Source organism: Brachyistius frenatus, unplaced genomic scaffold, assembly GCF_029030835.1.
Source record: "Brachyistius frenatus isolate BFR_SWC_R1_liver_20210118 unplaced genomic scaffold, ASM2903083v1 Contig_22, whole genome shotgun sequence".
NCBI classification, from domain to species: domain Eukaryota; kingdom Metazoa; phylum Chordata; class Actinopteri; family Embiotocidae; genus Brachyistius; species Brachyistius frenatus.
In genome coordinates this window covers 780729-808398 of record NW_027210621.1, presented here as the reverse complement: position 1 = coordinate 808398, position 27670 = coordinate 780729, and the positions used below count along the sequence as shown (strand labels likewise).

General features: G+C 41.5%; 1 protein-coding gene across 5 annotated transcripts in view; it reads right to left on the bottom strand.

Annotated features, from left to right (window-relative positions):
* Positions 1 to 1050: 1050 nt before the first annotated feature.
* The window catches only part of LOC138619977 (connector enhancer of kinase suppressor of ras 2), a 61388-nt gene continuing 34768 nt past the window's right edge, over positions 1051 to 27670 (bottom strand). The window contains exons 10-25 of one of the 5 annotated variants that reach the window (XM_069696838.1): positions 26928 to 27074; positions 20840 to 20967; positions 20534 to 20760; positions 19044 to 19130; positions 18025 to 18233; positions 14730 to 14767; positions 14580 to 14622; positions 13319 to 13367; positions 12431 to 12603; positions 10638 to 10711; positions 10430 to 10501; positions 8082 to 8152; positions 7892 to 7992; positions 6564 to 7194; positions 4393 to 4655; positions 1051 to 4287 (exon numbers count right to left, since the gene is read on the bottom strand). In XM_069696838.1, the coding sequence (XP_069552939.1) occupies positions 4078 to 4287; positions 4393 to 4655; positions 6564 to 7194; positions 7892 to 7992; positions 8082 to 8152; positions 10430 to 10501; positions 10638 to 10711; positions 12431 to 12603; positions 13319 to 13367; positions 14580 to 14622; positions 14730 to 14767; positions 18025 to 18233; positions 19044 to 19130; positions 20534 to 20760; positions 20840 to 20967; positions 26928 to 27074 (2523 nt within the window). In that variant the 3' untranslated portion in view covers positions 1051 to 4077. The remainder of the gene's footprint in view (positions 4288 to 4392; positions 4656 to 6563; positions 7195 to 7891; positions 7993 to 8081; positions 8153 to 10429; positions 10502 to 10637; positions 10712 to 12430; positions 12604 to 13318; positions 13368 to 14579; positions 14623 to 14729; positions 14768 to 18024; positions 18234 to 19043; positions 19131 to 20533; positions 20761 to 20839; positions 20968 to 26927; positions 27075 to 27670) is intronic. The other 4 variants (XM_069696840.1, XM_069696839.1, XM_069696842.1 and 1 more) reach the window with 4 other exon arrangements.

Below are 27670 nucleotides of genomic sequence, written 5' to 3'. Positions count from 1 at the left end.
AACTATTTTGTTTTAAATATATTTCAAAAGAGATTTAAATGATTTAACTCCTGCATGCAGCTCAACACATAAATCAGTTGTTGATATTATATCTAGTGGCAAGGCAGGCATCTGCCGGGGGCAGCTGACCCCGTGGTGCCCCAAGAGCCACAGGTTGATTGCATATTTATTAGTTTTGTGTGATGAGGTGAAAAGTTGTCATAAAATTTGCATCACTTAAGTGTAAAATCACTGAGGCAGATGTGGTATTACAAACTAATTTTGTGGTCATATCAAGTAATAGTTTTAAGAACTATTGTTTTTGTTTGTTGTTCCCATATGTGGTTTTACCACATTTTTGCCACCAATTAATGCAAAGTGTTATTGTCACCTAGAACAGAGCTGCACGTTGTACTGGATTTAATGGGAAATTAACTTGATACATACACATTATACAGAGGGCAGTGGGTGTGGCCAGTAGGGGCCTGTTAGAGGTCCACATTGCAAAAAAAAATTACGTTTTTCCTTGTGAAGACTGAGCAGGTAAAAGTTAATTTTGCTCGGAGACATTTCACACAATATATATCTTGGGAACAAAGCATATGGCCTCCCGGTTCATAAAATAACTGCTGCTCTTTAGGGCTGCAAATAATAATTATTTCCCTTATTGATTAATCTGTTGATTATTTTCTTGATCAATCATTTAGCTGTTTGGTCTTTAAAATGTCAGAAAAATGGTGACAAATATGGACCAGTGTTTCCCCAAGTCAAAGGAGCAGCCTAAAATGTCCTGTTTGACTAACAGTCAACAACCAGTTTATTATCAGGGACGACTAATGGAGCCAGAATATAGTCATATTTAAGAAGCCCAAATTTTGGCATTTTTTTTCATTGAAAAATGACTCAGAATGATCAATTGGCGATTCATTTTCTGACAATCAATTAATTGATTCATCGACTAATCGTTGCAGCGCTCCTGCTTTTAATTTGAAACTACCACCAACTTTTCACAACACATTGTAAAACAATTTCAATAAATGTGAGAAAAGGTACACATGAACAGAACATAGCTCATAGTGCAGAGGATTCAGTTTATTGAAGTCAAAGTTTAACAACTTAGGTTTACAATCTGTATTTTTTGTAATATATATTCATATATATGAAACCAAAAAAGGCTACTTTAGGAAGAATAAATGTCATTTTCTTTCTTTTTTAATATCATCTTTAGTCAGTTTAATGTACAGAATAACAGTAAGCTAATATTATCCTTGAAAAAGAGCAATATGTTCCTTTTTTAATGTCGCAGTGCAACTTACATCTTACACACCTGTGCAATGTACCATGAGGTGTACACCCCTGAAAGAACACACAGTGGAATCTCCCTTTTCGGCCTGTTTCTGCAGGTCTACACACACAAAGATCTGGGAGGGATAACACAGTCAAGTGCCTACAAATTAAAACTCTCAGAACTCCTTAATCTACAGTATGTTGCCTGCTCAGCGGAGCGAGCAGCTGGAGAAAGAAGACCAACAGTACAGATGAGAAACGGAGAGAGGTCTGCAGACTGGAACTGTATCGTGACTCTTCTACAGCTGTGTGTGTGTGTGTGTGTGTGTGTGTGTGTGTGTGTGTGTGTGTGTGTGTGTGTGTGTGTGTGTGTGTGTGTGTGTGTGTGTGTGTGTGTGTGTGTGTGTGTGTGTGTGTGTGTGTGTGTGTGTGTGTGTGTGTGTGTGTGTAGGAACACCAGTATAGTCAATCCTTTGTTGCCAAAGAGAGGGTTGGGAGGCACAGGGAAAGTGCTTGCATCATTTAGTTTCTTTGTGGTATGCAAATTAACCATTAAAAAAAAAAAAATACATGAGCTATATCTCTGGGGTGTGTTTGATATTTCACGATAGTGTTACATGATAAAAATCCCGAACCTACACAAGAACTACAGTAAAATATGAAGAAGTACAGATAACGCTGGATGCAGCAGGTGCTACTCATGTCTCTCAGAGTCTCGGGCACTGGGGGGCACCGTTGAGTCCTTGGCCTCATATTGCAGACGAAATGATTCATCCGAGTTTCACAGACATTACAGACCAGTTAGTGTAGAGGTCTACCTAGTAGTGTAGAGTGTCAACCATATGCTTGGAGGGAATGTCAACATATCTTCCATTTTAGAGGTAACTATACTGATGTCTCTCAGATTTCTGAAGCCTCTGGACACGTGTCAGTCTTTAAACCAAAACATCAAATTTAAACTTTATGTTTGGATGCTAAAAGGAGGATCCGCATTACTTCAAGGAACTGAGTACGGGTGGGAAACAGCTTCCCTCAGTTGTTGTACAGTGTGTGTCTTCAAACACTATCTAATGAGAAAAGACTTATGAACATATGAATAAAAAGTCATTCTTCAACAGTACTTTTGCATGTATCATGCGCTACAAGTCTAATTATCTTGCAATCATGAAGAAGAGGATGAAAAAAAAAGAAAAATAGGAACAAATGATCCACAGTATTTTACCCTGTCCATTCAAATCAATCCCAGGCCTTTTCTCATGCAACACATCACTAGGAGAAGGGTCAGCCGTGATGTAAACCAGTGGAAACTGTCAATCAGCTGTCAGTGATGGCGGGTTTGTGTTTTGTTTTGCCTCCGAGTTGTTCAACTGCTAAACACCCTGCATCTACAGAGTGAAGAGGGGGACACTGCAAAACCTTGGCATAGAATACATCATACTTTACATTATATCTATGACACAAAACGTAAATAGATTTATATATTCTTCTATGTTTAAATATATTTGTAGACTGTACACAAATCTTTAGAAAATGAGACGGCGAAATGCTTTTACCTGATATTTGAACAGCAATGGTAAAGAGGCCGATGAGACGTAGACCCTGTGATGCAGCCGATGAGATATAGAGATATAGAAAGTGCATTCTTTGTAGTGAGTGACTCCTTTGAAAAGAACTCTCTAGCTCTTGCATTCGCTGTTTAAAGAAAAAAACAAAAAAAACAACAATAAACTAAAAAGAAATATTGTTTTGCACCCAAGCAAATACATAACTCTCTGTCTTCCCTCCGCTACCTCTAGAAGCATATCACAGTGGTAGTGGAACGCAAACATTTACATCAGTATACACAGCAGTATACACATATACACAAGTCTTTGAGGACTAGAGAGAGAGAAAGGGAGAAATGGAGAGAAGAGAAGGAGGAGATGGAGGGAAATACTGATAAAGAGGAAAAGAAAGAAGGAGATGGAGAGGATGCGAACAGAAATGGAGAGTTGTACTCTATCAGAGGAGCCTCCTTCTGCAGATAAAACTGGGCAATTTTTTTTTTGACACTTCACAGTTTGAAATAGTGTGCATCTGGCTGGCACAGTGGGCTCTCGACACTTGTGACGCTCGCTTTCGTGGGTTCCCAGAGAAAAAAAAAATGGCTAAAACAGATAAACCAGCATCGATGGCTACCTCTCACAGTCTTAAACTGAAGTCACTACCCTTACGTTCCCCACACTGTCCCGTGAGATCCGCCTGGAATAACAGTGAGGTCCCTGTAAATCAAGATATGTAATGAGAGAAAGAAAAAAAAGAGAGAGGAAGGGGGAGAACTGGTGGCTCTGGGTGCAAAGTTCATCAGTACAAAAGTACAGTGCTGTGGTGAAAAGGATTCTCCTCTGTATTGCTGCTACATAGCTCCCCCTGCCCCCTGAAATCAACGACAAAAAAAAAATTGCAAAACCGAGAGAATACAAAGGAACGAACGTGTTAAAAAGTCTCCTTTTTCCCCCGTTTTTCTTGACAAGCGTGTGGAGTTTATGCTGAGTTCCATAGACAAAGGAAGATTAATGCTTTCTGTTCAGGCATGCAATAGGCACCCTGTGGGGTCCTCAGGATTATCAAAAGTTCATACACGCAGGTCTCAGACTGTTCCCTCTATGATATTTACACATCTTACAATGTGTGTTCCTGTGGGTGCGTGTTTGTGTAGGTGCGTGCTCAGAGTCGTGATCAGGAGAGAGGGGTTGGCTAATGTAAAGCTCTGCGTTTGTGTGTGTGTGTGTGTGAGTGTGTGTGTGTGTCAGTTCAGTCTTTGCTTCTTCCTCACACGTGCGTCTCGATGAAGGAGTGTGTGTGGGTCATGAGAGGTGCGGCCAGCGGGGAGAGGTCGTCCTGGCCGTTGGTGCCGGGGCTGAGCTGGCAGATGTCTGAGTAGAGCTCACTGTGCCACTGCTTCCACTCTCTGAAGGTCTGGGAGCAGAGGCCAGGGTCCTCCAGGAGGGCGCAGATCACCGACAGCTCTGACTCTTTGGCCTGTCGGAGCAAAACGATACCAGGGAGTTACCACGTAAAATCTCCACACATCACTTTCCCTTAAATAATCTTTGTTGTGTTTTGTGACAGAATCGATCTTGGTACCTTCAAGGTGCTGCGGAGGGCTCGAACCCGGTGCAGCCTGTCGTTGAGCAGGGGGTCCCTTGCTCTTTGGGTGAAACAGCGTCGAAGGTCCTGCCTGCTGCAGGGTCTCGGGTCTCCCAGGGCCGTCACGTTGGCCTGCTCCAGGGCCCGATACAGCTGCTCTAGCCCGTCCAGGGGCTCGGGCTCCCGGCCCTCTGACACCCGCCGCTCCCTTCCCTCCGACACCCTCCTCTCTCTGCTCTCCACTCTCAACTCCCGCAGGTCTGGGGCAGGCATGAGTCAAACAGAGAGAATCAGACTGATGACGTACTGGGATGGTGTATTTAACAGTAAAAGAGCAGAAGTAGCATTTGCAGAGAGCAAATTAAAATGAGCAAATTAAAGCCTTTTTCCAAAATGTCAGTATTTGAGTTTTTAGTGTTAAATACAAGTAATTAAGAACAAGGAAGTAAGAACTTGTTGAATTCACAAATTTATCTAAATTCTTTCTAAATTCTGTGCTTTGTTGGAGCCAGTTGCCTCTAATGATCCTTCCAAATGCATCAGGTACTGTATGTGTGGACATTTTCTGATGGGACTTTTTAAAGATGCTTTCAGGTTCCCCTTCTTTGAGCTTCCTACTGTATTTTTTGATGTATTTGGCTGTATTTCCTTCTTAGGTAGACTTGTTGATGATGTTTCTCACCCTTTAACCTGACAAACATCCAACTTAAAAGGAAACGTTGTTTATCTAATACACTTGGATTCAGCATGCAGGCATCTCTTTTTCCACTTGTACCACGTACCTTTGCTTACAATGCCACAGAAATACCTTCTTTTGATTTCCAATTTCTTGCAACAGAACCCTTGTTCTTTTTAATCGTGTATGACGATTTTGTGAATGACATTTACAGCAAATTTGTGTTAGTAAAGAAAGTTTTTTAATTCTGACTTGGCTCACTGGTGCAAAGAAAACTTACATAGAACAGTAAGAAGAGTTTTGACAAAGAGAAAGAAGAGGGAAATGTTCTTACATTAGACATTAGTCACCTGGTTGAACAATGTGCCCAATTAATGGTCTCTAAACCTTTTGTTTTGTGTCCCCTTAATAAAAATAAAATGTGTACTTGCACTCTACAGTCACAGGGATTGTGTCTGTTGAAGATTTTGTGTTGCGTGGTTTCATTTTTTGATAATTCTCTCTTTCCTTGGTAATCATCTTGTGACATCTTATATTTACCCCAGGGTGAGAACTACTTAAAGCAATTGTGGAATTCAAGTACATTTCCAAGTAATGTACTTGGGTAGAGTTTTTAGACACTATTTATAACAGCTATAGTAACTAGTTATTTTCAAGATGTTTTGTTAGCGGATATCTTTATTTCTTCATCATTTGTGGTCTCACAGATCTCATAAAATAAATAACCTAAATATTATTTTAAAAGTAAACATTTTCCCCTTTAGATAATTTTTTTATATAAAAAAAGAAATATATATATATATATATATATATATATATATATATATATATATATATAGAGAGAGAGAGAGAGAGAGAGAGAGAGAGAGAGAGAGAGAGAGAGAGCATATAAAAATGTACTGTATTTAACAAGGGTTTCCAGTTTGGGCCTCTGACACCCCAAACAGAAGTCAGTTGTCTAATGAACTATTAAAATGTCATCACTTTAAAATGAAGTTTAAGAGCAACTCTCATAAACACACACACACCAAACATGAAGCATTAAGCTGCCAAATGATGTTTACTGTGTTTCTTTGAGCTGTTTAGAGGGCAGGAGGATCCACAGGAACCAACACGTTAGAGTTAAGAGTTTACAGACAGAACAACATGATGAGCTTATAAAATGTAATCAATTATTATAGATTAAACTGCATACAAATATATCAAATCATTCAAATTTGCTCCACGTTAACAGTAAAGTAGGACTGTCGTGCTCAAACGTTAGTGATAATAATCCAATTTACAATATTTAAACACTCATACCGGTCTATGTTTTGCATCAGTACTTTAACTACTGAAACTAATAATGCAGTACTTTTCCTTGTAATGGAGTATTTTTACAGTGTGGCATTGTTGCTTTTACTTGAGTAAATGATCTGAATATTTGCTCCTGCTTAAATGATACAGCAAACATTTAGTCTTGCATGATCCAGACAGTGAGTTCTGATCTTACCCTCTTCACCCTCGAGAATGTCTGCTGCCTGCCCCTCTGCCTCCTCGTCTTCACTCCTCTCCTCCATGTGAGCTGACGTGTGTAACAGTTTTCCTGGCATCGGGTCCCTGTTCCTGGGCAGACTCTGGCTGCGCTGCTTGTGGGAGCGTCGGTGTGTGTGGCTGTGTGTGTGTGGGCCCCGCTCCAGGGGGAAGGGCCCGTCCCGTTCCCTGTCCCTCTCTGCAGCGTGGTGTCTCCGTACGGGCAGAGTGGCCTGTCTGCGTCTCTCCGGGGACATGCCCTGTCTGCCCAGACCTCCGTAGAACCCCATTTCTCCGGCCATGCTCCCCATCAGGCCGCCGTACTCGTTCTCCCCCGGCGCTGTCTGGAGGAAGTGCAGCCCCGCGCTGGTCAGAGGGGTCTCGATGAGGTCCTGCCAGGAGCGGCGCTCACGATGGGAGGAGCGGCAGCCGGACGAGTGGGTACTGGTGCTGCCTGTGCCCGTGCCCATGCCCATGCCATCTCCGCGCTGGTCCTCGGCCGAGGAGTGGGAGTGTGTGGACTCACTGGAGAAATGTCGACCGTGCTTGGGCTCCGGGAAGGGGCTAGAAGAATTAACCTGGAGAGGGAGAGGGGAGGTGGAAGAGACCATCTGTGGAGGAATGGGGGAGGTGGAGGCACTTATTGGAGGGAGAGGGGACGGAGTGGAGCGCATGAGGCTCATGGAGCTCACTGAGCGGGGCAACTGGTCATAACTGTGGAGGAAGTTTGCCTGAGTGGGCCGAGGGTAAGTGAGTGTGAGCAGGGAAAGTCGACAGGACAGTGAGCACAGATACAAGGAAAAAGTGACGCGCAAAACAAGGAGAAGTAGGAGATGTACAAGGATGGAGAGAGGACAGGAGAGGAGAGGAGAGAAGGACAGGGAGGTGTGAAGGGCAGAAAGAGAGCAAAAGATGAGAGCAAAAAAGCAATGAGATGGCAGAGGAGTAACTGCAGGAATGACTGACATGACTGCTGTATGGCTCATCTAAGATCATCATTATGGTACCACTGGATTTAAATGTCTGAATATCTTTGGAGTAAAAAAGCAGAGATGTAATGAGCTCTGTCAAATGTCGCCACCGTGAGGCCGGACTGCGTTACTGGTTCTGGCAGCAGAACACAGAGAAGTGATGGTCTTGGCTGCTTACAGAACCAGATAGTCTCACACTCTGATGTTTTATTAATGCTGAGAGCTCCGGTCTATGCAGCACTGAAAACTGTGGGGCTTTTAAGAATGAAATATTCTATCAGAATGAAACACTGCAAAGAAAATGTTGAGTGTGCATGTAAGTGTTTGTGTTACTTACTGATGGTGTGCGATGGTAAGTATCACAGAGGGATGAGGGTCCCTCCTGTTTGAGAGTCATTGAGCCATCGACCTCGTCCTGATCACTCTCACTCCAGTAGTCTGTTAGGAAGATAGATTGAGACACACACACACTGTTAGCAACTCATGCACAAAAAGACTGACTTCCAAGTCAAACCAGTTCATCTCACCTTCATCAGGGCGTGGCACCTTATCATCCGGTGTGTAGCCAATAGCAGCGAGCCCCAGCCGGTTCATCCACCTATAGGAAACAAGGGAAGTTAAAGTTAAAGTAGGCGTCAAAGGATGGATGATAAAAAAAAAAAAAAAAAAAGGAAGAGGAGGAGGAAGGATGGGTTATACTGGGTAAATGGTAGGTGATGAATAAAAAACTTTGACACTAAATAATTCAAGTGGTGTCTCTTAACAGTTGATATCTGTCTAACTGACGCCATCCCCCTGATGAGGAGAGAAAAGCTTTGAGATAATTAGAGAGATGGATGCAGAAAGAGAGAAATGACAATCCTTAGTCCCATTCTCTCTGAACAGCGAGTCTCTGATGACGTTCTTTTTTCTGCTCTGCATTCATGCTTCCTTCTGTCTGTCTCCGCTGCCGATCCCAGCTCGTCCCGTGTCCCTCCGCAGACACCTAATAATAAGGTCGCTACTAAGAATAGAGACCCGTCTTCGCACGAGGAACAGGAAACTCATCATAATACTGTAGGAGGTGCCTCCAGGAAGCCATAATTGCATTATAATATTTTCTTGTTGAAAAAAAAATTCATGAAAAGACCCAAACCAACAATTAATTAATCCTAGAGACAAGTATTGCTGTGTAATCAAAGCCTGACGTGACGTATGCCTCTGAGTTGGGAGCTCCATTGTTGCTGAAAAGCTATTAACATCATCATGAGTCACATTGTTGCACTAGCTGACATGTTTCTTGTGAAAGACATATTTTTTGGTGTCCTGGTGCCAGAACTACTCAGTAACATACAGTACTGAATGTGTATTAATCCCCAGCTGAAAATTGTTTCTGACAATTTCATAATTTTCTACTGTTTGAGTAACGCTTGCAAAAAAAACTGTAGAGCTGAATTTAGCTGATTTAAAAGAAAAAGGAACAACATTTTTGTGAGCTATTTAAACAATTTCAGTGGGAAAAATTTGCTTCGGGATAAGTGTCCCAAACAGTCAGGAATAATTGAGAAATGGATTAAAACCATGTTAATTGTGTTGACAAAAAGGAAAAGTAGAGAATCCCGCCAGTTTCATCTTTGTCAGTCTTGAGTGCTGGTTTGGTCATTGTCTTGAATTCAATTCAATTGAGATCTGATTCAACCGACCTGATCGTTATCAGACTATTGAATAGGTGGTTATCATCATTATCTGTCCCTAATACAGTGAACCCTCGTTTTTCGCGGGGGTTACGTTCCAAATAGAAACCGTGATAGGCGAAATCCATGAAGTAGTAACCTTTATTTTACAATTGAAATAGATAGAACTGGACATTAAATATATCTACGTTACATATAGTCGTAATGTGATTTCAATGCACGATGCAAATCCGTGAAGCAGCGAGACCGTGAAAGGTGAACCGTGTTATAGCGAGGGTTCACTGTATACGAGTTAGTCGGGGCCGACTGCACCTACTTGTGGCCTCTAGTGGCTGTAGTCGTTATCACGGGAGAAAAGCAGGAAGAGTCACTGCGTTCCAATATTCATACTACCAAACTATTTAGTATGCCAGAACAAGATTTAGTATGTCCAAATACTTACAAGAAGAAGAAGAAGAAGAAGAAGAAGACTTCAAATGTTGTGCTATGGATCACGACGGATATGACCAGTGTCAAAGTTCAAGGCCTATTTTTATGATGAAGTAATATCTCTCAATTGTATACATGATACATGCAACAGTACATACTTGTTATTGGTAGCTGCAGTATGTACTAAAAGTAAAAATGTAGTTTTACTGTTAGTGCTCCATCAAGCTGAGATAATAAAATACCAACACCCACCTTTACTCACATGATTCCCATGAAAATGTGTGCAGTAACACTTTCACACATAAACCTCCATACGCAGTATGGAAGGCAAATATAGCTGGTTAATTACTCTCCACCAATTATCTCCCCATGTCATTGAGGAAAGGTGTGGATAATTAGAGCTCATCAGATGTGTTATCCCCTGAAAATATCACTACAATCTCCCTCTCACACAAGTGCACACGTGACACACACACGCACGCACACACACACACACACACACACACACACACACACACACACACACACACACACACACACACACACACACAAACAAACACATCGAGTTCTACATCTAACAAGAGGGCCAGGTTCATGCCTTATTCATGCACAGTGATGTGTTGGTGGGCTGTTGCTTTGTGTAAACTTGATTTACTCAGTTAAAATATTCATGAAAGGAGACGTGACGTCCCCACGCTATGACTATTGTCTACATTAGGACACAGACACACACTCACAGAGACTCACACAGACACACAATTGTTGTCACTCACCTGTTCATTTCCTCCAGACAATCTGTGGCGAAGAAGAAGCTCTTGATTTTGGGATGACAGGCTTTGAAGGCACTGCAGGCGGTCAAGGAGAAGAAGACTGATTAGCGGGTTTTGCGTATGCACGGTTGCCTCATGTGCGTTCACGTTGTGTGGGTGAGCGCAAATGTGCTTGATTAGTAATTTTGGGCGACATGTGAGGGACACTCACAATTTCCGTCTGCACTCTATGGCTCGGTCTATTCTGAACTCAGGGAGGCTGATGAAGCCCTCAGCCTTCTCATCCTTCAGGCAGACAGATGGAGAGTGGTGGTACATCATCAACATAGAACAAAATGTCATGCATACTGATATACCAATTTTATTCAGACAGTAATACACTAGTCAAGCATATGAAAACAGCACATGCTGTTTACATTGGCTTGGGATAAAGATAGATGAGCTATGACTATTTCAGCAAGAAAACTGATATTTACAGTCAGTTTTGGGGTCTAGGTCAATTTTCTTTCTTTAAAATAGTGCAAATATTCTAATAATTTATTGATCCAAACACAAAAACAACATCTGAAAGTCTCACAGGGAGTTGTATCTTTCTATGAGGTAAAAGTACGCTGAATGGAACAAACTGATCTACTTGTATGAACCACAGCTGCAACAGTTAGTTGATTAATTCGTGATAATAAATTAATTGTCACCATTCCAGGCAATTTTCAACAAGTGCATCCCTAAAGGGCCCACTCCACGGACCCCCAGCTGACAGGCCCCAGTCAGTTATTCTTTGTCTGTTAGCGTCCCATTTAGGCTAATAGACGTACAAATAATAATGTAGTTAAGTCCAGTGATTACATGATTTTAAGTTTGCATTTTATGGACTACATACACACCAAGAATTACTGGGGAGCCACATGTAGAAGTTTTGCCCTCTTGATAAAAATGTGGGTTCGAGGCTATGACTTGAAGAGTGAAAGTTCCTTGTAAATAATGTAAAATATGATCAGCGATCATTTACATTTATGTTTAAGCAGCCCACAACCTGGATTTATTTGTCATGATGTATTCAAACTGGAATTTGATAGGCTAATGATTATTTGGCTGAATATCAGATTATGATATTCACATGAGATCAGACTGGCAATTAATCACCATGCACTTTATTACACGCTACGAGATAGTGTTTTTACTACTGTATTAACGTGCATACCCTGAAATTCCTCTATGCTGTTTGGCCTTTTTAATCTGCCACACCAAGATTTCCATTGACCTAATCTGGTCCCCTTCCCCAACTAAATATGTTCTGCTGGCATGTCAGATTTTCAGTGAAAGTTAATGGATCACAAATGTGAGAATGATCTTTTATTATAGCAAACGGAACAGTTCTGTGCTCTTTTCTTACGCGCTGTAAGACCAAAATTTAATTGATTAATCAAGAAAATTACATTTTTAGGGTTTTAATTAACAAAAATCTATAATCACTAAGGTGACAGCAAAAATACATGTGGTACATCAATGTTATATAAAAAGAGATTTTTAAGAGTATTGAAAATTAACATTGATTGTGTTACAATTATATAAAATAGTAATAATATTAGTAGTGTTAATCCGTATTTTACTTTTATAAATGTTGAGGAAGTTCTGAGAAAGAAACTAAAAAACAATAACATCAGTGAGGTTATTTTTGTCAGACAGCTGAACCATTTTAAAGCCTTTAAAGACCGTATTTAGCTGTTTTTATATACTGGTACATTCCGTAACAAGTGGACTGACCTTTATGGGTTAAATTGGTGGTTTGCCCCTTTAATTTTTTTAATGTTTTTTGGTTGGAGATGTGATATCTAATTGTTATAGGCTAATTTCAGCAATTAATGGCGTAAAAAAAAGTCCAAAACACAAAACTGAATGGAAACGCCTGGGGAAAAGTTGTAAAGTTTGACTTGTGAAAACTAGAACAGTGTGACTCTGACAATAAGCTTCAGAACAAAATGATATTTGAATGTGATGCCTTACATTTTGGTTGGTGTACCAGTAGAGGCAGGACTCTTTGAGGATGAACCAATACTTCCTCCATTTTTGAGTGAAGTAGCCTTTAGCATCCTTCTTCTTCCACAACCAGCCCTCACAATCCCCGTGGCCCAGGTCCTTACAGGAGATTCTCCTTCGACTGGCACTGGTAAGGGAACCTAAAGAGGATGATGAGGAAGAACCATGTTGATGCTCAAAGTGTTTTTCAAAGCTATTGAACTGAATAAAGAAGACTAGCCGCTAATTGTGTGTACATGTATTTAGTGGTTACAGTTGCAAACATGCTAAATCCAAATGTCTGTTCCCTTTTTAAGTCTTCAGGAGCTGAGAGTTGGACTGGCATCCCGTAAAATCAGCAAGCAATGTGAACTTTTGCATCTCCCCAAATGGAAAGATTTTTAGCACATCTGCAATGCTGAATAATATTCAGAGCACATTACATCAGCGACAGTGACAAATTAGGACCATCCAAAAATAAAGTTAAACAATCAGTTACAGTGAGTTTAATGGAGGAAAAGACAGTGATGGTACATTTGAGAAAAACACATTGAGTGCAGCAGAATGCTCCTGTTTTATTTTCTGTTTATCTATTTTCATCAAGTACGACACATCTGAAATTTCCAAATATATGAAAGAGGTATTATATCAGGGCTGATGTCCCTTTGATATAATTTCAAGCCCTGTCGTCCTGTTACCGTGACACACCACAGTTAACATCCATCAGGTTTGGAGCTCAGACATTCAGACGGAGACACTTTTTCAGGGTTTAAACACTTGATCCTCTCTGGGACCACGTATGCCAACATATAACAGTACGGCAGTCTGTGAAATCCTACACAGTAAGATAAAAAGAGAAAACGCAGAAGTGCCTACCTTTACTTCTCTTTTTGGTTTTTGTTCTTAGAGAGGTGTAATGGAAAGACTAGAGAGGGGAGAGAAGAAAGATGTTAGCACAGGGAAAAAAAGAGTCAAGCAAAGTTTCTGGGTAGATGTTGAGGAATCTCCCACACAGAGAAGCAGCCAGTTCACTCTGTGGGTTTAGCTTTTTTATTTATTTTTTATTTTTATTTCATTAGGCACGCAGCAGAGAGGATTACAGGCACAGGAGGGATCACAATGTAAAACCGCTAGAGACGGGAAGTGACCTCCAACCTGTGATGGAGAACTGAAGCCACAGGGAAGTCAGACTGCTGTGAGTTACATCACCTTTTAAAATCATGGAAATACATCAACAATATTGAATTTAGGGGCTTAAATATCCATCAAACTATATTGAAAGGTGTTTCTGATGGAGATATTTTACTGTTACACTTCTGTGTTGATTGTTGTTCATGTCTTTCACTCGATCAGAAATTCTGTTAACTCTGCTACAGCAATATCTAAAGACAACTAACATGAGCTACAAGTCATACCAGACCACATTAGGCTGTATTACACCTGAGTATTGTGGGTGCCTTTCATTCATTACAAATAAAATGTTTCATTTGTAAAACGTTGAGTGGTTTATTTCTTCTTTCAAAAGTTCAATGGTCTCATTTTAAAACCTGTTTTTGTGTTATGTTAGCATAACTGCACATCAACAAATGCACCTCAAAGACGCCAGCGTGTGTAAACCTCATGACTGCAGGTGCCACCATTAACACTAATGTAGCTGAATAAGCCTGCCGGATACTTATTTAGGTAACAATGCCAAATAAATGTGTGTTTACAGAGATGACTCACTTTATGCTACAACACATAGTGCTTTAGAAAAAAAGGCTAATGACTAAGACAGACTCCTGTGTCACAGTAACCTAAATATGGAAACCAATTTACCTCATCCAACTGTTATCTTTTATTTAATTACTGCAGTCGTGAATGAATTTAATCTCATGAATCTCTCCTGTTCCTCTCTGGCTCTACGTATATATACACGTATATTCAGCTATTATTTAGACACAATTGATCTCAATGTAACCAGGGGATGCGGTTGCTAGGAGACTGTTGATGTAACTGAAGCCTATGGAGCTTCATTAAAATGAGGCTGGAGTCTGAATTAATACGTACCGGAAAGACAGCAGTGTTTCAAAATAGTATCCGAACTGGTGTGCATAGAATTATAAAACATCTGCAGAAATAACGTGGTCTTCCCTACCTTCCTCATGGAGGCCGCTCCTGAGCTTCCTGAGCCCGAGTATCTGCAGAAGGACACACAGGATTGGATGTAACCACAAACGAATCTCACGACTCGTTCAATCAATCTCATGCATGTGGTCGAACAAGCCACCAACAACCACAAACTCACCTGTCTGTTGTGTCTGCTCGCAGTGTGTCCGCCCCACGCTGATAGACAGAGAAGAAAGACTTCATTAGTTCACTTTTAAAAAATCCTCCATACCTCCACACGCACTTTTTCTGTACACGTTTCTTGGTAATTGTCATATCCTGTCCTGTTTTGGCCGGTGGTGTGTACAGTAGGCTATACGTTTCTGTTGAATACTTATTATCATATGTACATACAACTCGTAGGAAACTAATGCAGGGGGAATGTATTTGAAACTCAATACAATACTATGAAAAAGTTTTGTAATTTGAAACATTTCACACCCGTGTTATTTGATCTGAGGAGTAAAGTCATGTTACAGTTTATACAGTAACTGTCCCTGTAACACTGGACACTTCAAAAAAGTTTTAGCAACATGACATGAGGGTTATGTCTCTATCTCTCCTCCTACACATTAGATCAATGACTACCACGACAGCTATCAATAATGATAGTAACACGTTTTAAATTCATTTAAAATTAATAATACATTTACTACACACTCAAAGTTGCTTCACATGACAAATTAGACTGAAAAACCAAACCACAATTCAACAGCAAATAAAATCTGTCTAGTACAAACGCTAGACTGTATAAAATCAAGGTCAAAGAAAAAAAAAGGCTGTTTCAGCTGATGGCAGTTAGCTGTGGTGTACGACCTGCGTATGTATTTACTGTTATGTTCTGTGTTGTCTTAATGTCCTCGGGACTTCTGCTGTTGCAGGTATTTTATCGATTCCGTCAGCAGAGTATTTCTGGCTGATTACAAGCTTGATTTTGTGAAGAGCATGATTTAGTCAGGTCTGGTGCTCCAAGAATTGTGCACCAAGTTAAGGCATTTGTGAACCACTAATATAATCCTCTCTGTACAGTTCACTGAATTTGGTTGGGATACCCTTTCACTTTGCATTTTGGGTTTACAAAAAAAAAAAATTCTCTTCAACTGTGAATATAAAATAATTCTTTTTAGATCAACAAAATGGACTACATGAGAACAGGTCCCGGCGCTCAAGGGATCACTAAGCCAAAGTGTGAAGAGATCATTAGGAGCATTTCTTGTTGACGTGCGAAGGGCCTCAGTCAGTGAGTCCAGGGAACCGTTATCTCATAATCCATCAATGACTTCAGCACATTTTGCAACCAGGTATAATGTTGAACGTTCCTTTGCAACGACTACAAGCTTCATATTTTGCATGGTTTTAGACCACTTTAAGTGAGTTATGTCCTGCACTGTGATAAAATGTGTCGATGCCATAAGAAGTCGTGAAACTTGATGCCCACGGGTGAGTTTGTGTGACATTTTGTTTGCCAGAACATAGTTGTTTTTGTATTGATGGAAAAGAGTCATACAGAGAAAATGAGAGAAGAAACAAGCAGGTCGTTAAGGTTAGCATATGCTTGTTAGTGCAGGATAGTATACTTCATGTGCCACCGAATAGATATGAGTCACCACCATGAGAAACACGCTGCTGAGAGGGTTAGAGAGGGCTGGTATGAGCTAAGCTGTTAGCGCAATGTGTACGTGTGTGTTTGCGTGCACTGTGTTTTAAGCACAGTCTGTCAGTCGTGCTTGTAATTGGTCTAGCTGATGCTGAGTCATACACCTACTCACAGGGATACGCTTTTGCGTGCGCGTCCAGGTGTATGTGTTTGTTCAGAATAAACTCCTATTTAGACTCAGGCGTGTCTGAGGAGATGGGGATATTAGGATGGGTTAGGATGAGTCGTGAGATGGCTACCCTGCATACAAATGTACTCCTGTGTGCTTGTGTGCATTTTTGTATGCCCGTGTGTGTGTGTGTGTGTGTGTGTGTGTGTGTGTGTGTGTGTGTGTGTGTGTGTGTGTGTGTGTGTGTGTGTGTGTGTGTGTGTGTGTGTGTGTGTGTGTGTGTGTGTGTGTGTGTGTGTGTGTGTGTGTGCGCCGTGTGCATGAGTGAAAAAATAAAAGCACAGATGGGCGTGCCTCAGTGTCACTGTCCTTCTCATCATCCGTGATGCTGGCAGCCATGCAATAACACTTATCATCCTCTCTCTCCTTTGTCTCCTCTACCTGACACACACACACACACACACACACACACACACACACACACACACACACACACACACACACACACACACACACACACACACACACACACACACACACACACACACACACACACACACACACACATAACCAATGTGTATGAATCTGTGAACATTATGACCTATCCTACAACCACAAACAGTTCCCTTCTTAGAGGACTAAATGTCTCCTGTGAACACAGTTTTCTCAAATAAAAAAATGTGTATATGAAACAACATACTAAATTAATTTTGTCTCCAACACTGACAATAAGAAAGAAATAATCATCACTTTAACTCTTTTGATCAGGTCTATGACAAAAGTCAGCGTCATTCACAAGTAATATTATGCCTGAAGACTTGTCATTGACATTTATATGTGGGTCTACTGTTAACAGTTTGTATTGTAGGTTTTTCTTTTATCATTTTATTTTATTTTGCTTCTTTCTGAACTTCTTTTCCATTTTTCTGCTAAATCTGATGTTGTTTGATGCACAACATCCTTCTTATTGAATCATCAATTAAAGTAAGCACAGTGTTAAACCAGAAGTTAGCCAGCTTGGCCTGCAGAAGTCTGCCCATAGAGTATGCCCAGTTGGCATTCATCTGGTCAATGCGGGAATGTCTCACCAGACACCAGAGTTAAAAACTGCGTATGTGAAATACAGAGATTGACCTGGAGGTAAAAGGTTTAATTAGCATTGTGTGAAGTCATTTGGCAGAAGCTTGAATGTAATGGACATACAATTGTACTTGTATGTAAAAATGTTTAACTGTAATTTCAATTTTGGGGAAGGGTATGATAGTTTGAAACAAAAGTTACTGAAACAAAGCCAATATAATTATTGGGAACTATTTGAACCCGTGTAATAATACCCATATGTTGCAATAGTGACTATTTGCATGTATGTGGGATAGAAGCTACAGTGCCCATGTTTGTAGTAAAATAGGTACGTGTCACATTATGATATAGTGTTGCTAATTCACGTGTCTTGTTTTGTTTTGATTTGTTTTTCATTTTTGGACATACATTAATGTATAAACCATAATAAGTTTTGGCTCCACAAGCAACATTTGATCCTTTGATCACTTCATTGTTGGTCTTCTTATGGTTTTCCAACAATAAAAGATTAAGATAAAAAAAAAAAAAAAAAAAGTACTTTCAGTATACCATATACAGACGGGGTAAAAATCTAACGACTGTACATACAGGCAAAGGTTCAGGTGGCTGGTCGAGGCGCAGGGTGGAGGACAGCATGGACGGGCTGATGGGAAAGCTGGGGCTGCTGGGGTTACGGCTCTTGCGCCGAGAGCGTCTGGTGGAATCCCGCCGGCTTTCTCTACCTGGACCTTCGGGTTCCTCCTCGATCACCAGGATCTTGTCGTCGCTAAGGTAACGCAGCAGGGAGTTGTCTGAATCTGTGGGGAAGAGGACGGGGGAGTGGGGGGACATGGACATTAGAGGATGGACAGGCTCAATCGAACGGATGACAGAGAAGGGAAAACCACAGAGGGCGCAGATAGCGTCTCTGAGTCAAGGGAGAACCCCGGCATAGACACAGATGAGGTTGAATGGCCTCTTACAGATAAAAATCCAACAAAAAGGATAAAAGTGCCTCAGAGCTATAGTATCTGATATGGATCCACAGCTGGGGACATACAGCTAATCTGTTTGCAGTGATTATGTTGATTTGGAAGGCACTACTGCTCAGTCCTTTTGGTCACAGAAAGTTGTATTCTGCTTTAGCTCCAGATTGATAAAGCTTCTCCCCTAATTTGTTTATTATCCATACACTTAAATGTGAAAAAAAAAACTCAAAAGTGACTGAGAGAAAGAGTAGAAGAGGGAGAAAGGCAGACCCCCAACATTAATATTGTGCTTTAATGTTATTCATAGACTTTCTGATGGTAGAGTGGAGGATCCTCTGTTGAATACAGATCGACTGTCGCCGCAAAATGGTGAAGCTGGTTAGAATCGGTCACATAGAAATATCCTCATTTGCAGAGCAGCTGGATAAATGCAATTTCCTTGCATTTCTTTGTCACTCTGTCAGATACATACCTGTCCATATGTATCCTCACACAACCACACCACCATGGATAACCTGAAGATGAGCTGAAATGTGTTGAGCTGAGTATGGAGCAAAGCGCAGCACCAGCCCGACCCGTTAAGTGTGTCAGGGATTGTGTTTTAGTATGTATACATTATGTGTTTGTGTGTGTGTGTACCTCGGCTCCCTCTCTTGCCCATGCTGGGTTCCTTGGCCTCGGCCATCCAGTTATATTCGGGAGGCATGGAAACGGGTCTGAGGTCACCTGGAAGCACCAATCAGCAATCAGAGAGTTGGCCGTGGGGGGAGGGGGGAGGCGGTGACTGAGAGACAGCGTGGGAGACAACTGGAGGGGTGGACAGGTGAGGAGAAAGAGTGTGTGCAGGTCGTGGGGTAAGAGAGATTATCAAGGGACTGCTGCGACTGCAGGCGAGCGTCAAGTGTGGCCTTCAGAAATTCCACAATGGAAACACTGTGTCTGCGTCATCTACACTACAAATAGTCCCACGATGCAATAAACTGAATTTAATCACTTGAAAAATGTCTCCACAGTTGTCAATTATGACACAACATGATGGTAATAGGTATTCAAAATCTCCATTTTCTCCCTGCTATTGAGTGACCAATATAGCAGTTAGTATTGGGTTGATTTCAGACACAGCAGAAGTTAGCTGTTTGTCTGGGGAGGTTTCTTTGCTGTCGCCAATCAGCTGTGACTGACCGGCTATTTTTTAGCAATGCTAGTGGTGCTGTTTTATGAATAGCATTGTCGGATGTTAATTGGTGGGTTCACCATAGTTGTCAAAGATAAATATCTTATCCCCCTGGTTTTTCCTGACTTTGCCTTTAAAGATATTGAAAAAAAGCCAATACTTTTCACCATGGAGGAAGCAACCAAGTTAGCTCTTCAACTAATCTATTAACAGTTAGCTGACCATCACTGGTTGCAATATTATCTAACACTAACTTCAGCTGTTTGTTTTTTATTTCAAGTTTTCACTGGCAAATATAACAAACATTTAAATGCTTATTTTTGCATCAAAAAGATGTTTGTTTCTAAAATAGCATCGTGTTTGAACTCGTCCTTTTTAATAATCACATTTTTCTACAGCCAGCATCCTGGACAGAGTTGGCGAAAGCCTTTTGCTGGGCAACAGAAGAACACATTAGAGATCTGAGGATAATTAAGTTTGCATGTATATTCATGAAGTGCGTATTATCATATTCTGAAAGGAGGATGGTTAGTTTTATTTAGCCTTGCTTAGAGGTGATGGAAAAGTCACCCTCCGATGCACTTGCATGGCCCTCGTCTTGCACGTCGTGGAGAAGTTCCTTGACAGCCTCCCAGGAAGGTACATTACAGGATGCTTTGGAAGCTGTCTGGGACAACAGTGGACACAGGTGGTGGGGCGGACAGGGAGCTGGACACAGTGTGTTTGGACTGATTGTTTGGCACGTGATCTTGTTTGTTTTTGGAAGGTGTGAATGCCAGAGAGAGACACACGAGGCAGCAGAGCCATGAAGCGAGTGATGAACAAACACATAAGGAGGAGGTCTGAGAAAACGGTAAAAAGAAAAGGTGAGAGAACATGCTGTTCTACTAAACAAACACGGGGCCAGAGCCAGTCCTGCTCCTTTCAAACCGCCTGGTCACACTCGCCATCTTACCATGGGTGGGGGTCTTGTCCCGCCGGCGCACCCCTGTGTTGCGGACCCTGTCATAATCAGGCCCCGGTGGTCCGTCTCCTTCCAGCAGGGAGAAGTACTGACCACTGTCCTGATCCAGGTAGTAGCTGACTGCCTCTGAACCCTTGGAGCCAGATTGAGAACTCACGCTGTAGCGGCTGATGTCGTCACATGACATCAGACCCATCTCCTCCCTGGGGAAGGCAGAGCTGTCATCAGCACTGTCGTCAGCAGGATCATAATAATCAATGTGATTTTCATCATCAAACATCTGTGTGTGTGTCTGACCTGGTGCTATAGAGCCCCGAGACAGGAGAGAGGATGTAGACGTCCTGCATGCTGGGGGCGTCCATTTTGGACATGCCCAAAGTTCCCCCGGGTGTAGGGGAGGTGCTGGTGGGGCTGGTGGGGACCGGCTGGAGTGAGAAAGCAGACAGAAAGAGGGAGAGAGTTCAAATTTCCAGACGGTGAGAGATCTCAACCTGCAGAAACTGAGCATTAGATCTTTTCCTGCCTCACAGAGAAACAAACAAGCCCCACAGTTTACAGTGTTACACAAGAGTGGAACCTTTTATTTGTGATATCTTCCTTGTACTGCAGCCGGCATTTGTTTTAACACTGAATCACAAACAAGAGAGGTATTTCCACAGCGCTGGCATGTTGTGTATGTTGTCTTCTTCTTGTTTTTTTGGTTTTTTTTTTTATATACCTGTCTGACTCTGCAGCCTCTCCTACGTTCAATCGCTTCACTATCCTGTCATTTCGTCTCAAGCCTCACTCACGCGGGGCTCTCCATGTCTGTTCCCATGACAACCCCTCCTCTCCAATGCTCTTTCTCTCTTCTAACCCCTCCCTCCCTCCATCCCTCAGCTACAAGAGAAGGAGAGGACAGGAGAAAGATAGTGTGGCCTCCTACTTCGGCTTGACTCAAGGACACGTAAATTAATTTGTCATCAGGTCCTTTGTGAGGACAGGGCGCTTCTGATGTCATCGCAACACAGTCCAAATTTTAAATGAATTATATTTGCACACAGCTGGAGTGACAAATACTTAGCTCGTGCCGGCACTTTCTCCCGGAGGAAGAGGTTTTTCAGATTTTGAAAAATTGAGTGTTTTACTGTACGTTTGAGGAGTATGTTTCGTTTTAAAGGAAGATGAGTGCGGACAGAGCGGATAAACAGTCGCAGAGTCCGGGCGATGGAGAGGCGGGCGGTGCTCTCATTACAGAAGCCCAGTGGTTCATCATTTCATCAGCAGTGCATTAATCAAATTCATTTCATATTCTAAACTTTCATCCTTTCCCTTTTCTCCCTCACCTCCTCTATCCCCAAGCCCTGTCTCTATCTTCATCTCTTTCTCCCGCTAGTCTTCCTCCCATGGAGACAGCTTACAGTAAGACGGCTTCACAATAAATAATGAAAACGGGGTGGAAAGAGAACGACGTGAGTAAATGAAATAGGACAAAGAGAGAGACAGAGGCAAAGAGTGCAGGGGAGAGAGAGCGAGTGCGAGGTGGGGGGGAGCTGAGCGGTGTGGTGACTGGAGCCGAGAGTGAAAACAGTAATTTAGTGATTACAGCCCACTGCTCCCTGCATGGAAAAGGGGTGGGGGCGGACGGCTCGGGGTAGAGGAGAGATGGGACTAACCACAGCAGGCAAAATTCCAGCCTGTTAAAACAGCACTTAAACTATTTGACCCCTGCTGCGCCCACTTCAATCTACCTAAAAGTCCACTGCTCAGTCCCTCACCACACCAATATTATCCGACCCACTACATGCACACATGGAAGCACATATATATACACTCGTGTTTAACTATGAAAAGGCCTTAAAAGTTCAAAGACAGTAGGTATAAAAATGTTTATATTTGACTGAATTTTACTGAGTTACTAAAATGTTTAATCTTTTGCTGACTTAAGCTCAGTGACACAGTAATTTTCAAAACCCGATTGGCCCGTCTGACATGTTCAAATAGGAAAAGCAACGGCTGTGTTCTGTTAAAAGGGTCACAGGCTGTGATAGTGAGAAAGTGCCTGATACCAGGATCCTGAATCTGAAGCAGATGATAGGATTTAGCTGCTTCATATGTCAAAAAGTCCTCTGTGAAAAAGGTCTGCTAAATCAAATATAAAAATACATTTGAAAAGAAAAGGGTTAAAAACTTTTTTTTTTTTTAAATACTGCATTTTTTAGGCCAACAAAAACATTGTTTACTTATTTTGCCAAATAAGACAATGGTATTTTTTTTCAGTTGAAAAACAAACTTGCAATTTTACCTATGGACCAAAATGTAATCTGACACACATAAGATAAAGATAATCAGAAAGGGGCCAACCAAACTCCCACAGCCTTTTAGTTGGCTCCAAAGTTGAAAGGTTTTGACTCGTACTTCAACATTCATCTGCAAAAAACTCCCAAATCCAAAGATGTTTGTTAACATCTGTCTATCCAAAGTGCAGATTTTCCTTTCCCATCTATTCTATTAATTCTACTGAGCTTCTGACGACAACATTTGAAAATATCCAGTCAGTCCTTGATGTGCATAACACACGCTTTATGGTCAAAAACCTTTTTGGCTGACTATGAAGCCAGTTTATTCGTCAGGGTCACATATGAATCCCATCAAATTAAACTGAGAATAGCTACAATAACCAGTGTCTTCCAACCGGATGTTTAATCAACTAATTACAACAGAGTGCAGTCCAAAGGGCCAGATTCTGTTACAGGTCATTCGGTAATTAATCCAGACACATATAAAACGTCATCCCGGAGAGAAAAGGAATGGTATGTACTGATGTCTTAAATTAACAGTTTGCCATTTGGGGAAATATAATTGCTTAATTGCAGCAAGTTAGATAAGAAGATTGATACCACTCACATATCTCTGCGATGAAAATGGTCTTAGGCTGTTCCTCTCTGCTTTCATTCTGTATGCTAAGCTAAGCTAATTGGCTCCTGGCTCAGCAAGAAGGCAAATAATTTCCCAAAATGTTGCACTGTGCCTTTAATACTAATACTGAGATTCAAATTAATTCTTGACCTCAGCAGTGGCATCATTTGACAAAACAGTTTCACCTGAAGGTCCATTTAGCAGCTCTTCTCTAGTGTCCAGTCATGATCTTCACCAGCGGATAGTTTTGCCAGTAGTGAAACCAAAGTATGATTTATATAACTTAGGATGTTCAGCTCTTCTCATCCGGGTTGACTTAAAAGTTGAGCGTCAAGCTCCTTCTATAAGAAATGCACTTGAAGTAAGCTTTTTTTTCAGTAGCTGTTACTGTTTTGGAGATATTTATAATTTATCAAGATTTCAGATCATATTTATACTTCACAATATAAACACAGAATGTGCCTTCATCTTTGAAATGATGTCAGAGACTTTAAGGTGTGTTAGCTGTTTAAACACGACCCAACGAGCACACAAATACAGCAATGCCTTGTAATTGTAAGAAAGCATTAACCTCTCACCCACTCAGCTGCTCTATCAATAATACAATAACCACCAATACATGTTGCCTAAAATAGCAGGTATTTACCAAGAGTAATAATTTATAAGTCTAAACATATAAGAGATTTATGAAAGCGGGGTCAGGGACAATGAGTGTGCCCGGTGAAGTGACCTGTGATGTGGATGCTGATGCAGCCTTCAGGAACACATGAAGTTGGCCGTACATGTACATTTTGCAGTAGCACAGCAGACATGCATGAAATATGCATCTTCACAGTAATCCCCGTCCTCTTTGTTAAAATCATTGCCAGCGTCATTGTAATTACAGCGGATCATCAAATTGCTTCTACTTCATCCTACCGTAGACAGACCAGACACATATGCAAACACATAGACACACACAGGGTGAATAGAGAGATAGATGTGTCATTATTTAGTAGAATAAAAGAGGGAGCCATGGAGGGATTTAGGATTTGAATCACATGATAATTTACAGAGATAAATTGTTTCCTTTGCGGATTCAGTTATAATCCAGCTGAACGTTTGCTGTGCAATTTGTCCTCCAAAACTGAGCTTAGAGGTATGAGTGTGCATGTGTTTTCTCCATTTGTTTGTTTTGTGAGTGTGCATGTACAGTACCTATCCAAAACCGAGCTCACAGAGTGCATTGACCCAGTTCTATCGCCTTCTCAAAGGGGCAACGGGACTGATGATGGAAAACGTCTCTCTGCATGTGCACATGCTTGCACAGGAACACACTCGCTTCGACACACAAATGGACGAGGTTGCATATGGGCATGCTTAGCAATGTGCGCACAGCCACCCTCACCAAGACACACACACACACACACACACACACACACACACACACACACACACACACACACACACACACACACACACACACACACACACACACACACACACACACACACACGGACAAACAGGCTGTTTAGCAAGATATTTTAGAGTCAGTGAATTATCCCCAGTATTTGCTGAGTAGCAGCTCTTGTTTCAGAGCCAGTGGAGCTGCCTGTAGTTGCTTATGAATAATTAAGAGCTCCGGTCTTTCTGAGAGAGAACAAAACTAAAACACTCTTTTCTTGTCTTCTCCCACAGATATCTCGGCGCTCTGATCTGGGCGCTCATGGCGCGTTTGTGTCTTAGCAGTCCATCAGGGTAGAATTCCCACAATCCTCTGCTGGTGCACACGGCAAATATAACAATAGGCTCCTGGTAACAACTCAGGGCAAAGATAACGAGGCAGCAACCTGGAAACAAGAATAATTCTCCAGCTTGTTAAAGATAAAGATGATGATGAAGTTGCAGTTGACTTGATGGGTTTTAATGCTTTCTAGGCCATCATAGAAACCATATCTACAAAGCACGATGGTTAGTTGAATCTGTAGGCCTCTTGCATGAACATACACTCGCATGTATACTGCACAAAAAAGAGTTGCTTGAAAAGAACAGAGGGAAAACGTTCCAGAAGAGAGAATGAAAGGGAGGAATAAAAAACAGGAGAGACAGAAAGAGAAAATGCCAAAAAGTAGCTGAGCACTGAACAGAGATCAAAGCATGTATGTAGCATGTAAATGAATTGTCCTGATGCAAAGTTAAAAATAGCAGCCGTAGAACACAGGAGCTTGACATGACAGTTGCCGCTTCACGAGGCACTCAGGCAGCATCAGACTAACCCTCACCTCACCTCCTCTGCCTGTCTCGGCACAACTTGTTCTCTCTGAGTGACAAAATTGTTGAGTTATATTTCGGGGGTATGAGTGACGGATTTACAAAGTGTTTGCCTCTGAGTGAAATGTGTAGCTACACCCACTGTGTGAGCCTTCAAACAGGCATTCTACCTTTCAGATCTACTATACATTGAAAACGTAAAAAGGAGATGTTCTCTGGGGCAAAGGTTGAATGACTATGTCTCAACATTTGTAGGAGCATAGTCTGAATTTTGTGTTTCCTTTTTTACAAAATGAATCACCTCTTGTTTCTGTCTTGTGTCACTTCCTGTCCTCTGTTTGATTGTCTGCCCCGCCCACATTTGTTTCACCTGTCCCTTGCTATCTTTCCCGCCCTCGTGTATTTACTCTGTGTGCTCAGTTTGTTGTTTGTATACTGCCCATCTTTTTTCCTGTGCATTTCATACAAAGTATGTTCTGGGTTTGTGTAAGCTGTTTGTGTTTTAGTGTCTAAGTTTGTTTGAATTTTTTTCCTTTTTAGTTCCTTTTGGACACTCTGTTTTTTGGGATTACCTGTATTTCCTTCTGTTTTTAGGACGAATTGAGATATCCAGTGCCAGCATTTGGGAAATCTATTACTTGAGCCATGAAAAGGCCATTTTACACCATTTAAATCATTCATACAATGCTGACGTGAAGTGCAGATTTAATCAGCTAGTTTCTCCACTTCACTATCACAATTTTTGAGTTATTGCTAAAATCTCCTTTTGTTGTGCACAGATTCTCTTCAGGTGGAGGTTTAGCTATCAACACATTTGTGAATGGATTTGAACTGTGCCAGCAGTGTGGCAGGCAGTAAAAATAAGATGTGTTGAGCTCAACAAGCGGATTGATGCAAGGTCAAAAAATATATACGATTTTTTTTTATTTTATTTTTTATATTTGGTTAAAATACCAGCAGGAGAATGCAGAGTGTGGGCAGTGGAAATAAGAGCTGAGAGTGAGTCAAACATAGAAGTACAGTACAGTGTATTGCTCATAGTTTTAAATCCTTTTATCTGAAATTCATATCTGTAAGTACATGAATTGTGCAGATAAACATATAAAACCTGTGCTTTAAGGTCCAAGTCTCAAGTTCTTGCATCTTTGTTCAATGTAACAGTAACACTATGAACTGAGATCAGGATGTCACTTAGGCAGTTCAGTACTTGTCAGGTCAGTGTCATGGTAGTGGTTACCTGCAGTCCCAGCGGTTTCCAGCGGACGTTCCTGAGCAAAGCTGGTGTGGAGCTCAGGGTGTTCTGGGGCCTTTTCTTCAGCGTGAGGATGACTCCACATGGGTCCTCTCTCAGAGCATTCACCAGGTTCTTCAGCTGCCAGCCCACCTGAGGAGCACACATACCGGGCTCCCGAAACAACTGCTGTAAACCACTTCACACACATGCTGCACACAAGGCACGGGGAGCAACCAAATCGGCAGAGGAACACCACCATTGACAGCCACTGTTAATATAAACCACCACTCACGCTGGTTCTGATGCTATCTATCCAAAACAGTCCATGCTGCTATTCATTTATTCTCGAGCACTTTATTATTTGTCTTTATTAGAGGGAGACAGGAAATGCTGGAGAGAGAGAGATGCATCAGCGTTTCCCAGCTGGACTCTGAAACTTGCTGTCTACGGTTTGTGTCTTAACCCCTGAACCCCACGCAACTATTATGACCTCCACAATGTCTTCAGGTCTGCAAGAGAATTTTCGTATTTTGGTCTAGCTTTTTGATACCATGTGACCATTTTCTAATAACTCATAAATAGATACACATAAATAAAGTTTCACCCAAAAGCCCATTTCTCTGTAGTTTGTTGCCAAATTCTTATAAATGTGGCTCATCTGACGTACAGTTAGTCGCCAGTTTATTATTTGTCCCAACCGGAAATCAATGCAGTCTCATACAACAGCCCTGTAATAGATCTTAACT